Source organism: Dasypus novemcinctus, chromosome 19, assembly GCF_030445035.2.
Source record: "Dasypus novemcinctus isolate mDasNov1 chromosome 19, mDasNov1.1.hap2, whole genome shotgun sequence".
Classification (NCBI taxonomy): Eukaryota; Metazoa; Chordata; class Mammalia; order Cingulata; family Dasypodidae; genus Dasypus; species Dasypus novemcinctus.
In genome coordinates, this window is record NC_080691.1 from 17496786 (window position 1) to 17512896 (window position 16111).

The following is a 16111-nucleotide window of genomic DNA, read 5'->3' on the forward strand; positions in this document are numbered from 1 at the left end:
GCCTAAAAAATACATTTATATTTAGATAAAACTTACATAAGAAGGTAATTTAGGCAAACACTAATGATTAGAATATTTTAAATGTACTGTAAGTCCTTATTTTTATATTCAGTTTTACTTTTCTAGGTCTTTACACGCTTATAATGTTGTCATGCATTTTAAATAGAAAACATTAGTATCCCAGTTACCTGTATTTGCACATATCACTTGTCAGACACTAAAAATAAAAATTCTTTCCATCTATAGGTCAATTGATAACTCTTTCATTTACCAGAAAACCACTCTGCATCCTGTCAGTACTTCCAAGTGTAACATTTCTGCTGCTATACTTGGCTATTTATAAAAGCCAGTTTTCAAGGTATATACTAAATACTTTGTAGGATTCAAAGTATTCTGAGTATCTTATAAAATTAAGAGTATTAAGACTACTAGCGATCAACAAATACGTCTGTTTTTACCGCAGGGGTGGGGGTGGTAGTTCCTAGCCTCTGCTCTGCCTTACTTAAATAGACACACAAGATGTGACTTTCTATAGAGGCAGTATGTGTAGTGGTTGAATGTGCAGGCTTGGAACCACACTGCCTGGTAATTGTGAGGAATAAATGAGTCAGTAGTATAAAGATCTTAAGAGTGCTTGGTATATATAGTAAATGCTTCGCAAAGGTGAGCATTATTATCACCATATATACTGGACCTGGCAATGGACTGATGTCCAATGGACAGATGTGACTGGACCTGGCAATGGAGGGAGCGGACCTTGTGAGAGACAATAATGAAATTCTTATGCTGAAAATAACTAAAAAGCGGCAAACAGTAAAAGCTCAGAATCTGAAAAGGAGAAATGCTCATTGTAAAAGGAATTGAAAAAAGTCTAAAATTAGGATGGTGCTGAACTGAAATCCGCAACAGTGTAACATTTAAGAGGAAGGTCCTGTCTCCCTCTGGAAGTGAAAGGTGCCTTGCCCCAAGGCGAGACAGCCTCCAGAACAAACAAGTCAGGAATGAAGACACTGTTTGAAAATATTGCTGGCCCTAAAGAGCTTTGACCTTTTCCAGGTTCCCTGTGTCAGACTGACACCTCTGACTTATAGCTCTGTTTGTGTGTTTAGGTAGGGGATGGAGACAGAAGTTTAATCGTGCTAGAAGTATTTTGTACTTAGTAAATACAAAGCAAGCCGAGCTTGCTGTTTCTAATCATTCCCCAGATTTCCACAATTCCAGCTCAATTCTTCCCTTAAACAGAGGAAACGTCTTCTCTGTTACTGCAGCCAGGCGGGAAGCCACATGTATGAGCTTTCCTATTCCCTATTACCACTACTTTAGTGCCTTAAAACAACACATTTTTTAAAAATCATACAGCTCTCAAGACAGAAGTCTAAAATGGGTCTCACCAGGCTAAAACCAAGGTGTCAGCACGGTGGCATTCCTCTCTGGATTATGTAGGGGAGAATCCATTTCCTTGCCTTTTCCAGATTTTAGAGGCTGCCTGTGTTCCCTGGCTCCTGGCCTTGGCCGGTTGTATCTTTCTCACATTAATTCACTCTGATAGGGACGCGGACTTGGCCCAATGGATAGGGTGTGTGTCTACCACATGGGAGGTCTGCGGATCAAACCCCGGGCCTCCTTGACCCATGTGGAGCTGGCCCATGCCCAGTGCTCATGCGCGCAAGGAGTGCCCTGCCACGCAGGGGTGTCCCCCGCGTAGGGAAGCCCCACGCGCAAGGAATGCGCCCCATAAGGAGAGCCGCCCAGCGCGAAAGAAAGTGCAGCCTACCCAAGAATGGCACCGCACACACAGAGAGCTGACACAACAAGATGACGCAACAAAAAGAAACACAGATTCCCGGTGCCGCTGATAAGGATAGAAGCAGTCACAGAAGAACATGCAGCAAACGGACAGAGAGAGCAGACAACTAGGGGGTGCGGGAGGGGAGAGAAAGAAATTTTAAAAATTAAAATTAAAAAAAAAAATTCACTCTGACACTCTTTCCTATCTCCTTTTTCCACATTTAAAGAACTCTTGTCATTATATTAGGCCCACCTGGGCAATCCAAAATATCTCTTTATTTTAAGGTCAGCTGATGAGCAACCAATTACCAGGTAACCTAGTGAATTCAGAGGTTCTGGACATTAGGATGTGGATATCTCTGGGGATGGCCATTATTCTGCCTCCCGCAGCCTGTCCCTGGGCCCCCGAGTATGTGTCCATTCCACAAGCGGAATACTCACTCCTTCCGCCTTTCTTCCCTGGGCTTCTGTAATACTGCAGACCTCTGATTTTCTTTCTCCATTTATTGCTCAGTGAGCTCAGCAGTGCTAGCCTTGTCTGCTGGCTCTGCTAATGCTTCTCTCACCATTCGACTCTAACACTGCACCCATTCTCAAAGTTTTAATAATCATTTCTAAAAAGAGGACACTCCGTTCTGTATATCCAGTTGCTACTACTACACTGTCCACTTAACCTCACTGCCTCCTTGATGTCAGTACGTCAAACTCAATATATCTAAAAATGAAGTTTATCTCCATCAGACACATCCTTCTAAAAGTTAGTTCCTTGTTTTTGTCAGAGATCTCACCATTCTGCCCAGTCATCAGGGTAGAATTGTGGCAGGTTATATTTCCGTGAAGACTACAACAATACCTCCCACCCCTCATAGTGCCTCTTAAAAGGTGACTTTGACCCTCCTTTCATCAAGAGATGGGGCCTTTGTTCCCTCCCCTCTCATGGGTGGACTGGTGACTTCCGAGGCTGTTTATAAAAAGATACTACTGCTTCTGCTACTTGCTCTTGGAACCCAGGCACTGTGCTGTGAGGAAGTCCAGGCAGCCACATGGAGAGGCCACATGTCAGTTCTCTTACCACTCTGCTGATAATCCAAATAAAACACTCAGCGCAGTGGCGTAGTGATGGCAACTCCTAACTGTCCAATAATTTATAGCTGCTATTATTGCAATGATCTCATTCCCTTTGAAAAACTGTCATTGTTAAAGTCCTTCAGCAACAAATCCATTTATCTCTGTTTAATTCAGCATTCTTCACTGACATCAGAATCTTTTTGCCCTAGAATATCCACTAATATTTCATGGTACATTCTGGGAAGAGCTGCTCCAGTCTCTTCTTCACAAATCCCACCCACCACTGGATGGAACGTGAGAGAGTGTGGGCTATGGTGTGGACCATTGGCCATGGGGTGCAACAATGCCCACAGATGTACTCACCAGATGCAATGGATGTGTCATGATGATGGGGGAGAGTGTTACTGTGGGGGGGAGTGGTGGAGTGGGGGTGGTGGGGGTGAATGGGGACCTCATATTTTTTGAATGTAATATTTTTTAAAAAATGAATAAAAAAATAAAAATAAAACAAATCCCGCCTAAAGGCCCTTCTTAAAACACTGCTCTCTGCCTTCCTCAAAAATTGATGACATTTGATTATCTGTAGAGTAGATAATAGTATTGTATCAATGTAATGTCCTGATTTTGATCAATGAACTGTGGTTATGTCCTTGTTATTAAGAAATAATTGCTGAAATGTTTAGAAATAATTCAAATATAAAAATCCACCAATTATCTTGTTATAAAAATTTATACAAAATAAACCACAAATGCAAGTTAAAAATAAAACTTAAAAAGAATTAAACAAGTATATAAAACATTCCAAAGAAGTTAATAAAGAAAACCGTATCAACTTATTTCAAAGTATTCTTCTTTTAGATATATGATGCTTTATTTCGTAGACTTAAAATAGTGATTTCCATTGCACTTTATTAGGCAATGAAATATTAAATATTATTTTTAAAAGGCAACATATGCGAAAAGATTCTCAAATGCAAGCATTAGTAAATACTTGCAAAGCAACCACCAAAACTCTTGCCTATTTATTAACAAAATAAAAAATCCAGTATATAAAACCCATCTGAAATATCTAACCAAACACCTAACCAAACACCTCAGATTCGGAGGTGATACTCTGTTTAGAGAAAATCAAAATCTTATTTACATACAGTTTTATACACAAATGGGTTTTTGTCAATTTACTTTTAAAAACAAAACCAGTACCATTCTTTAAATTTTCCCTATGCTGTATTTGAACTTTTCTTTTAAAGAACTTTTAACTTCAAAGTTACATAGAAAAATATTTTTTATTGTTGAAATTACAAATAATTTTTCCTTTGAGCTTATAGAATTTTTCAGTATTCAGTCCAAAGCTTCTAGAGAACAATTCTCCAATTCTCCATTTTTTAATGAAAAAAATAGTAATGCTATTTTTTTTTCATTAAAACAGAAAAAAGTTCTATCTGGGGACAATACAACTTTAAAAGAGAGCCCATTCTCCCAAAAATATTTTCCCTAAGAATTCATAGACATCAGCTTTCACAAATAAGCTCTTAACACAACTGTTTCTGAAGAATATTCTCCTACTTGACTACTATACTCATTCATCTTGAGTTTTTAAAATCAGATTTTGTTATTAAGCGACAAACTATTATTATTTGGGTAACTTTGTCCAAAGATGTACTGGTAGGAAAAAAATTTTGCTAATATATAAAGTTGAGTAAAACTTAATGAAGACAATAAGAGGTTTTTTTACATACTATTGTTGACGTTAACTATTGGTCCAAGTAGGATATTCTAGCTTGACTGATGCCATTAATCTGTAAATAATCATGTTTACATTTCTTACAAACTGTGCTTAAATTTCATACATGGTACAATTCACAGTTAGGACCCAGATTTGGCTAATGTGCTCTAAAGCCTATAATCAGTCATAAACAGCCTGACTTTCACAGATGATCATCCCATTAAAAAGAAAAGTCACAAATTTGTGCTTTCTCCCCCCTTTATGGACAAAAGTCAGACAGAAAAGATGTAAAAATATATTGCTTAGAATGACTCCCTCAAACAAATCAGGCCCCCAGAAGCGCAAAATGAGAATGCTCTTTTGGAAATATTTCTTGTAAGAAACTACATTAAAAATATGTGTCTTATATCTGTCTGTAGTTTTTTCAAGGCCTTTCCAACAAAGATTCTTCCATACAATTTCTATTAATAGCTCTAGAAGAGGAAAACAAACATTTTACTATCATGCAGACACTTTTAATTTCTTTTTCTTGGCCTTCAGTACTGGAGGCAGAGAAATCTTAAAGGCTGTCCTGAAACGACAGAGAGGGAAATATTTTTAATGCTCTAAATCTCTCAAGTGATCTCCCCACCCTCTGCCAACCTCAAAGAAACTTACTCGCAGGTAGTGCAGATAGGGCTGAAATTGCAGAATACTGTAAATTTAAAAAAAAACAGATGACTTAAAAAACAAAATAGTTGAGATATTTAATACCCACCCCCTCAACCTAGAGAGAAAGAAAACAAAAATAGGTGCACAAACTTACTTGACAAACACACAGAACAGACGTAGCCGATTTCGATGAGATTGCGATGACAGAAGCACGCAGCCCTGTAGTCTACGTGGATTGGGGGGGGCAGGATAAGCTGAGATCTCTGATCTTGATCAGGAAGGAAAACCCACTGTTAAAAAAAAAAAAAAGGCAAGAAACTTTCATTTAAAACATGGGGGAAATAACCAGAAGTTAGAACATGGAGATTAGTCAACACTAAGAAAATACTAAATTAGAATTTTCCTTAAAATCATTTTTAGTTGTCCAGTAGTTACTGACCGTCTACCACACACAGGCATTGTTCTGGAAGCATCAAACAGTATTCTGCATCCAGTTTACGGGTTCAAAGTCTACCTGATGTCCACTTCAGCTTCAAAACTCCCTTCATTTTGACTAATAGCAGAAGTCAGCTTGCTCCCATGCGTTCTCCAAGATCCAGGGTTGTGCACTACTTGAGGCATTAGGGCTCACTGTTAACATTTCCTTACCAGTAAATACTGCAGAAGAGAGGGCATCTGAGGCACCTTCAAGTACAGTCCCCCTGTGATGTCACATGCCTGCAAGACACACAAAGGGCTCTCTGCCAAACTAGCACTTACATAGCTTTTCCAGGTGGATGCAATTCTCAGCAGTAATTCTTCAGGTCTACAAAAGGAGAGGAGGCTATGATGTAGCATGTTAAAAGGAAACTGTTTTCCCAGAGTAACTGAGGATCAGAAACTTCTAGCTACCCCTCCAGATTTTCAAATATTTTCATTTTTTCCTCCTTGGCCCCCTTCATCTGTTGAAGATTGTAGTGTGGGACTATATATGGCCTTTCTCCCGTTGGTTTGCTACTGAGAAAAGTTTGTGGTCATGTTTTCTAATTTTCATTATACATTTTCAATAACAGCTTTGAAATAAAGTTCACAATGCCACAAAATTCACCCTTTTAAAGTGTAGAATTCAGGAGTTTTTTTGTATATTCAGAGTCGTGCAATTATTACTACTACTTAATTCTAGAACATTTTCATCACCCCCAAAAGAAATACTATACCCATTAGCAGTTTTGCCCCACTTCTCCTGAGTTCTGTCCATGGATTGCCTGTTGTGCCCATTTCATATAAATGGAACCTGAGAGATGGAGTTTTTTTTGTGTCTGGCTTTTTCCCTTAGCTTGTTTTCAAGGTTCATCCATGTTGTTATATATACCAGTATGTCATTTATAAGGTGAACATTCCATCATATGGCTATACCACATTTTGTTTATCCATTTATCAGATGATGGACATTTGGGTTGTTTCCACTTTTTGGCTATTATTGTGAATAATGCTGCTATGAACATTCGTGGACAAGTTTTTGTGTGAACGTTGCCATCTCTCTAGGAATGAACTTGCTGGGTAACTCTACAGATAACCTTTTGAGGAACTGTCAATCTGTTTTCCCAAGTAGCTGCACCATTTTACACTGCAACAGCAATACATGAGTTTCTAATTTCTCCATTTCCTAACAAGACTTGCTGTTGTTAGTCTTCTATTTTAGCCATCCCACTGAGTGTGAACACTCACTGTGGTTTTGATTTGCATGTCCCCAATGACTAATGATGTTGAGCCTCTATCATGGGCTTATTGGCCATTGGTGCATCTTCGCTGGAGAAATACATTCAAATCCTTTGCCCATTTTTTTAACTGGGTTGTCTTTTACTTTCAAGGTGTAAGAGTTACACTTTCTTGTTGGAATCTTTGAGACACAAAAGTTTTATATTTTAATTTTCATTATATTTTAATTTTATTATATAAGAAGAAATTCTCAGGTAGTTATACTGTGTCCTCTTTAGGAAAATATACTCTTTTGAATCTGTTCCTCTTTTTTTTAAACTTTTGTCACTGTTGAAGTATTTTTTCCCTAAAGATGAAAAACATTCATGTTCTCCTATCTATATTAAGTCAGATTTCCTATCTACCTTAATGAGTTTTGCCAATAATCATTCTTTTATTTCATAAACATAATTCTCCCTCTATGATGTGCTGGTACTTCAATTTATGCTGAAAGATCAGTCTTGGTTTTGGAATCTTGATGGTTCTCAGATGGTGTAATTCTGGAGAAATTGGTTCATTAGATTCATTTACTCATTTAACACATGACACAATGCCATGTGCCACTGCCCTAGGCTCGAGTGACAGCAGTAAATAAGACAGTGTCCCTGACCTCGTGAAGCTGACATTCTAACAGCGAAGGCAGAGAGTAAATCAGACAAGGAAATGCAGAAATTCTAGTACAGGTTATGACAATTTCTCTGAAGAAAACTGAATTTGGGTAAAGGACAGGGAGCAGCAGGGTGGGCCGCTTTACACTGGATTGTCAGGGAAGGCTTCTCTGAGATGGCACAGAAGCAAAGTCTTGAATGAAGGCAGCGAGTGGCCCATGCAGATACCTGAGGGGGAGCTCGAGAAGCAGAGGGGGCAGCGAGTGCAGAGACCCTAAGGTGGCAACAGGCCTAGTGTTTGCAGCACTCGAGCAAGGAAGCGAGTATGTGGGAAGGCAATGAGCAGCCTGCTCACAGAGTCTCGGAGGCCATGGCAAGGACACTGTGGTTCAGTGGAAGTGTGATGGGATGCCAGAGGAGGGGTCAGCAAGTGAGTGACATGATCCACCTTGTATTTTGAAAGCTTCACTCTGACCCAACTTTGGTGGGCAAGGATAAGAGCAGACAGAAACAGCAGTTAACAAACTATTGCAATCACCTATCTAAGAGGTAACAATGGAGGAGAAGGGAGGCGATGGGATTTAGGATAGATTTTAAAAATAGAAGCAGCAGCATCTGCTGATGGGTTGAAGGGAACTCTGGAAGGTGAGGAAGAGAGGAGACGAGGGAAACTCAGGTGTTTTTTTTTGCTTGACCCACTGAGTACGGTGCTGCAAGAGGCTATGTGGGAAAACCAAGGTTCTGTTTAGACATAGTAAGTTCGAGGTGCCTGCTAGATGTCCAAGAGGAGATGTTGCATAAGCAGCTGAATATGCAAGACTGGAATTCAGAGGAGAGGCCGGTACTGAACCAGAGAGGTGCAGGTGAGGGTTAGGACCACAGAGGTGGTGTTTACAGGTGGCACAGGTAATCTCATCTAGGAGTGAAGACAGTATAACCTTTTAAACACCCTTTTGATTTTTAAATACTGAAACATCCTGTATGCAAGCATACACAATACATAATGTGTAAGTATGGTTTTAAGAATAATAAAACCAACACCTTGTACCTACCTACCATCCAGTTTAAGCAGTAGGACAATCCCTCAGTGTGTTTTGCAGTTTTGTTCTTTTAATTGATTGTTTTTGGAAATAACGTTTATTTTGGTCAAAAACATTTACCAAAAGTCCAGTAATTTCTTCAGTCTTACTTCAGGGCTTTCCCCCCATTTGGTTAAATTAAAATTCAGTTACATACGTTTGATTAAAAAGCAACATCTAGCAGCACTCTCCAACAGAAATATACAGGTATGTAAGCAACATGGAATTTTAAATATTCTAGTAGTTACATTAAAAGAAAAAGAAACAGGTACAATAACTTTAATACATTTTATTTAACGAAATATTTTATACTCTTGTTTTCAGACCAAGTCTTTGAAATCCATTGTATATCTTATAGTTAGAGCATATCTCAATCCAGACCATGCGCATCTGCCCACTTCACATGCTCAGTAGCCCCACATGGCTTGTGGCTCCATGGTAAACAGCACAGATGGAAAGGACAGCCCTAGTTTTGCAAAACTGCCTGCTTAGTGATCTATTCCAATCTCTGCATGTATAGAGAGGAAGTTCTGAAATGCTGTTCACCTGACATGGTAATTTCAGGCTGATGAGAGTTTAAGAGATGTTTATTGACTATTCTGTGTTGTATGAATTCTTTTTAGTAGGTGAATCACTCTCACAAGTCAATCAAGGGAAACGGACTTTGGCCCAGTGGTTAGGGCGTCCATCTACCACATGGGAGGTCCACGGTTCAAGCCCCGGGCCTCCTTGACCCGTGTGGAGCTGGCCCATGCGCAGTGCTGATGCGCGCAAGGAGTGCCATGCTACACAGGGGTGTCCCCCGTGTAGGGGAGCCCCACGTGCAAGGAGCGTGCCCCATAAGGAGAGTCGCCCAGTGCGAAGGAGGGAGCAGCCTGCCGAGGAATGGCGCTGCCTACACTTCCCGTGCCGCTGACGACAAAGAAACAAGATGCAGCAAAAAGACACAGAAAACAGACAACCGGGGGAGGGGAGGGGAATTAAATAAATAAAAATAAATCTTTAAAATAAAAAAAAACCAAGTCAATCAAGTCATTATGCAAAATGTAAATACAAATTTTAAAGTGACCAGAGAGATGTTAAGGCTGTAACGTATAGTATCACTCTAAAAATGTGGGAAGAGGCAGCAGACTTGGCCCAGTGGTTAGGGCGTCCGTCTACCACATGGGAGGTCCATGGTTCAAACCCTGGGCCTCCTTGACCCGTGTGGAGCTGGCCCATGTGCAGTGCTGATGCACGCAAAGAATGCTGTGCCATGCCACGCAGGGATGTCCCCCGCGTAGGGGAGCCCCAGGCGCCAGGAGTGCACCCATAAGGAGAGCCGCCCAGCACCAAAAAAAGTGCAGCCTGCCCAGGAATGGTGCCGCACACACAGAGAGCTGACACAACAAGATGACGCAACAAAAAGAAACACAGATTCCCGTGCCGCTGACAACAACAGAAGCGGACAAAGAAGATGCAGCAAATAGACACAGAGAACAGACACCTGGAGTGTGGGGGGGGGGAGAGAAATAAATAAATCTTTTTTAAAAATTAAATAAATAAAAAATAAAAATGTGTGAAGAATGATGAAAGGCATTTAGTGAAAGGTAATGGAACATACCATGCTTTCACACTCACCAAAACCAAGCATTCTTTTAAAACATACCTGTTGGAGGAGTCCCGAATCAGAGTCTAAAACACAGGCATCTATCAAAATACTCTGAAATGAACATTTTGAAATCATGAGAGGAATAACAACAATAAGGGCTTACCTATGCTGAGACTCTACCATGTGTCATATTCTATTCTTAAAAATAGCTTGTTTAATATGCATAATAAAAGCATATGCACTATTTGCATTTTGCAGCTGAAGAACTCAGGAATTGGCCAGCTGTGGTGACAGAGCCAATGAGTGGCAGAGCTGTGACCCCAGTCTGTCCATCTCCAAAGCCCACTTTTCAAAAATTCTATTTTTTAACTAGAGCTGCTGTAGGTTTACAGAAAAATCATTCAGACTGTACAAAGTTCCCATATACCCCACTCCCACATGCAGTTTTCCCTATTAATATTTTGTATCAGTGTGGCACCTTTGTCACAACCGATGATCACACAATATTATTATATTAACTATAGTCTGTAGTTTACTTTAGGTTTCAAAAGCCCACATTATTTTCACTCTTATTATGCTGCCACTCCAAAACGAAGACTATTAAGCATAGCTATAAAAGCATTTTAGATTAAAACCGAAGTTTTAAGGACATTTTCTATTTCATTTTTAAACAAAGAAAAAAATGTTAGTGGTAATTCATCTGAATGTTTCAGTTATTTGCAAAGTCAAAATATCAAATCTTTACAGACCTCATTGAAAGAAACAAAGAAACTGAGGTAAAGTTTATGCAGCAAGTGGTAAAACCAAGGGTTCTTAGCCCAGGGTCCAAGGATAAGCTAGAAGGAGTTACTGAAATTATATGCAAAATTGTTTTTAGAGTACATTTTTCTGTGAAGAACTCCCATCAGAGGACCCATCAGATTCTCATGGGGTCCAGACCCAAAATAGAGAAATGACTAGGAAAAATCCATTAATAAGGCTACTTCATCAAAATACCTCTTTAAGTAGGTCTTCAAAAAATGAAATTTTCAAATTATTCTTTAAGAGGAAGGCTCTCAATTCACCTGTTTCTGTGCTGCAAAAATTACATTCATGAAGTTCATATACTGCAATGCACTGTCCTCTGCAGCTTTGATCACCTAAAAAAAAATCACACTTCTGTAACCACCTTCAGGCACATTTTATATTCTCATTCAAATGTCATCAAAATATACTGCAAACTACCACCAATATTATTTTTCTAATTTGTTTTTCTAGTTATCATTATTAAATAATACTAAAAGTATAAAGATGACAGAAAAATTCCCCCAAAATCCCACCACCCAGAGATAATCCCTGTTAAAATGTTTTTATGAACACCCTTCTAGACAGCATCTAAGTGGGCAGTGCATTCACTCACACCTAAATACACATACACATAAGGGGGTAACATCCTACTACAGTTCCACAATCTGCTTTTTAGTCAGTAGTATGTAGGGAAAAAAAATCTCATGTCAATGAATTTGGAAGTATATCATCCTGCTTAAATTCCACTTCACAGATTTCCACCATTTAAGTAATTATCTATAGAGGACAGTTAAGCAATTTTCAATTCTCAGTTTCAAACAAAGTTCTGATAAACACTCTTATATACCCTTTTCACACTTCTCTGATTATATCCTGAAGCCATCAGTAAGAGTGCTAAAGTGTATGCACATGTAATTTTGACACAGATAGACAAATTGCCCTGCAGAAGAGTTGCATCGGATTATCCTTCCATCAGCAATACATGAGAATAACCAATCCACAACATTGCCAGCTTTTTCATTTTTGCTGAGCTTAAATAAGCAAAGCAAACAATAAAAATCTCATTATTTTACATTCATATTTCTTTGTTTACTAGTAAAGCTAAACATATCTTCAATTGCTAACTAGCCATTTACATTTCTCCTTTTGCAGATGGCTCATGTTTTCTACTGGCTTTTCTAGTAAAGCTTGTCTTTTAAAAATTACTTATTAGGGTCTTTTTTTTTTTAAGAGATATTTTATTAATCCTCTGTCTAGTAGGTATGCTACAAATACTTATTCTAATAATTTTTCTTTCATTTTTGTTTTGGGGTTTTGTTTTTCTGGGGTATTAATCTTTCCTTTAAAGTTTCACATCATGCTTAGCAAGGCACTCATCATCCCAGGATTATAAACATATATTTTTCTTTTAGCCCTTTTATTACTCAAGATTTTATATTTAAATGTTTGAACTTTATATTAGAATGTATTTAGGAATAGCAGTGAGATAGGAATCCAGCTTTGTTTTTCCCCAAATGGCCAATCAGTCAAACCCCTTTTATTGAATAATCCATTTTATTCCCACTCATTTGAAGTGCTTCCTTTATCAAAAGACAAACTCCCATATGTACTTGGTTTTACTTCTTTTTTCTTTCAAAAGATTTATTTATTTATTTATTTCTCCCCCCTCCCTCCATTGTCTGCTCTCTGTGTCCATTCACTGTGTGTTCTTTTGTGTCTGCTTATATTATCATTAGGTGGCTCTGGGAACCGATCCTGGGAACTTCCAGAGTGGGAGAAAGACGATCATTCCCTGATCTGTGGCGTCTCTTATTATCTCTTCTCTGTGTCTCATTTTGTTGTGTCATCTTGCTGTGCCAGCTCTTCGCATAGGTCAAGCACTCCTGCACGGGGCAGCACCCCTGCACGGGGCAGCACTCCTGTGCGGGGCAGCATTCCTGTGCAGGGCAGCACTCCTGCACGGGGCAGCATTCCTGTGCAGGGCAGAACTCCTGTGCGGGGCAGTACTCTGTGCAGGCCAGCACTCTGCGTGGGTCAGGTTGCCACATGGGCCAGCTTGTCTTCACCAGGAGGCCCTGGGTATAAAACCCTAGATCTCCTATACGGTAGACGGGAGCCCAATTGCTTGAGCCACATCTACTTCCCTGGTTTTACTTCTGAACCCTAGTTTTTCCCATTTTCTGTTTTCCTGTTACTGTACCAGTACCACACTATTACTGTAGCTTTATAATGTGTGATAAGGCCTAACAGAGCCAAGTCCCTACTTATTATTCTCTTTCAGAAAATTCCTGGCTATTCTCATTGATTTATTCTTCCAGATCAACTATTTATTTTCTAAATCCTCCCATTCTGCCAAGAAAATAATCTCACTGATGCTCTGGCTGAAATTGCACTGAATTTACATTTTAATTTTGGAAAAATTGACATTCAAAAATATATCTGTCCACTTATTCAATTATTTCATTTCTCTCAAAATTTGAAAGTTTTTATTCATATCAGTTTTACACATGACTCACTAATTCCGCATACATAATGCTTTATTGTCCCTATTGTAAAGGGTCTGCCTTTGTTTTCTAATTGGCTATAGTTGATATATAAAAATAAAAATGATTTTTTTATCTTACCAAAATCCTTGATTTCATTTCCTGATTATCTATAAAGAGATAAAAAGAGATATCATCACCATCACATGGTGGTGATGGTAGTACAATACTGTAAACATAATTAATACCACTGAATTGCACACTTAAAAATGGTTAAAATGATAAATTTTATGTTATATATACTACCATAATAAAAATTTTAAAGGATTATAATTTAACTGAATCTTATTATAGACATATGGTTTTTTTGTTTTGCTTTGTTTTTTTTAAGGTACCAGGGCTGGGGATTGAACCTGGGACCTTGTATGTGAGAAGCCAGTACTCAACCACTGTACTCCCCTGAGTTGTATAACCAATTTTCAAACAATCCACCATCCTTATGGTAGTAAAATAAGTAGAATTATAGTTCTCACAGGAAAACATGGACTCCTACCTTTAACTTCCTTGTTCATTCTATGAATGTCTTATTTTCTTAGTATTAAGGAATAAAAAATATTTTATTTCATAAATATTTATATTAAACAGAAAAATACCTTCAAATTTTAATTAAATAAGCCTAGCATCCACCTAGATGAAAAAAAGAAATGCTCCATTTACTGTGATAAACACACAAAATAAGAGTGATTGGGGGCTTCCAATACTAACTCTATGCAATCAACTGGGGTTTGTAATCTGATCAAAATGTGATCTTTTTCCCAGAAAACTTAAATTGCCAATATTTTATTTTCCTGTAATCATTCACTGTGTCCTAAATTTAAATAATGGAACTATAAGTTAATCACCAACCTAACAGAATGAGATAAGGAATTTGAAAACCATACAATGATGATTTGGGCACCATGAATTAAAGTCTAAGACAAAGGTATCACTCAACACTATTCAAAAAAACTTTAAAAAAATTAAATTACACAAGCCTGGGAGAATATTATACAATCACACATAAAATTGAAATGCTTAGAAACGTGTTCTTGACCCTATTCTAAGTGCAAAAAATCCAACTGTTTCTGGAGAAGTAGTTCTTCATTAATTAAGCCACAGGGTCAGTAATGGCTTTTAAAATCAAATACTGCCTCCAATGCAAGGAAGATGAAAATAAAATCTTAAAACAAAACATTTTATCAAAGTAAGAAACAAGGAAGCATTCTGAAGAAGCTTTGTGGGTAGAAAGCTATACAGGAGAAACTGCAGAGTTTTCTAATTCTTAAATTATTTGTCTTAAAAATATTTCAAAGCCAAGATAAATTATTTATTTCTTATCTACCACTTTAGAATAGTCTTGCCTCCCATTAATATGAACATGCAAGGTTCTAAGAAATATCACAAGATATGTATATTACGGAAAATACCTTCTGAATGATTTTAACTCAAAGGATACAGCAAAGGGCTTTAGCAAGGGACCCTGCCAGCAGAGTCTCTGTATGTTGACCCTTTATGTCACCTACAAATAATAAAAGAAAAAATATTAAGTTTTTAAGTACTTTCTTGATCTAAAACAATTTTCAAACCACAGCATTCTTTTTCATGAATGAAATCAAGCAATGACATTTTCAAACTGGTTTTTAAAAACACAGCAATTTGTTCTCAGTAATGTTCAGAGAATTAAATAATGCTTAAAGCAACTTTTAAAAGCTTTTTTGAAATTAAAATATTTTGGTGCTATTTGGAAAGATAAATCTTTATTAATGATGTAAGTGGTACAAAATGGCAAGAACTCTGAGTGCCTGGCCAGCAGCCTTCACTGGGCTCTGTGCCTCCCTGCTCTCCTTGTTCCACTACCTGCTACTCCTCTCTCTCCTCAAAATCTCAAAGAGCTGCCATGCCAGTAAAAAGAGAACGAGAAAAATGGTTTTATCTGGCTATGGGAATCAAAGAGGAAGGCAGCTGTTTATGGGAGGCCCCAGGTGAAAACAAAACAAAACCAGAGGCACTATTTTTTTTTAAAGATTTATTTCTCTCCCCTTCTACCCCCAACCCCAGTTGTCTGTTCTCTGTGTCTATTTGCTGCATGTTCTTTGTCCACTTCTGTTGTCAGTGGCACGGGAATCTGTGTTTCTTTTTGTTGCGTCATCTTGTTGTGTCAGCTCTCTGTGTGTGTGGCGCCATTCCTGGCAGGTTAGAATTTCTTTCACACTGGGCAGGTCTCCTTACGAGACGCACTCCTTACGCGTGGGGCTCCCCTGCGCAGGGACACCCCTGCGTGACACAGCACTCCTTGTGTGCATCAGCGCTGCGCGTGGGCCAGCTCCACATGGGTCAAGGAGGCCCTGAGTTTGAACCCTGGACCTCCCATGTGGTAGGCGGACGCCCTATCCATTGAGCCAAGTCTGCTTCCCGGGGTAGCAATTCTTATAAACCAGCTGCCAGCCTGTCAGCACAGATAGCATACATCTAGGCTCCCCACCCTTTTGAGCTGCAGGTTTAGGAATTTGATTTCTTAATAGTGCCTCTGGGGAAGCAGACTTGGCCCAGTGGTT

The 16111-nt window shown here is 38.7% G+C and overlaps 1 protein-coding gene across 3 annotated transcripts in view; it reads right to left on the bottom strand.

The window, feature by feature from the left end:
• Positions 1-3692: 3692 nt before the first annotated feature.
• The window catches only part of GTF2H3 (general transcription factor IIH subunit 3), a 47393-nt gene continuing 34974 nt past the window's right edge, over positions 3693-16111 (bottom strand). For 2 of the 3 annotated variants that reach the window (XM_004459264.5, XM_023589001.2), the window contains exons 5-13: positions 15013-15075; positions 14071-14100; positions 13659-13687; positions 11313-11387; positions 10306-10359; positions 5882-5950; positions 5388-5523; positions 5240-5276; positions 3693-5153 (exon numbers count right to left, since the gene is read on the bottom strand). In XM_004459264.5, coding sequence (XP_004459321.2) covers positions 5084-5153; positions 5240-5276; positions 5388-5523; positions 5882-5950; positions 10306-10359; positions 11313-11387; positions 13659-13687; positions 14071-14100; positions 15013-15075 — 563 coding nt within the window. In that variant the 3' untranslated portion in view covers positions 3693-5083. Of the gene's footprint in view, positions 5154-5239; positions 5303-5387; positions 5524-5881; positions 5951-10305; positions 10360-11312; positions 11388-13658; positions 13688-14070; positions 14101-15012; positions 15076-16111 lie in introns of all 3 variants that reach the window. The other variant, XM_058281263.2, reaches the window with a different exon arrangement.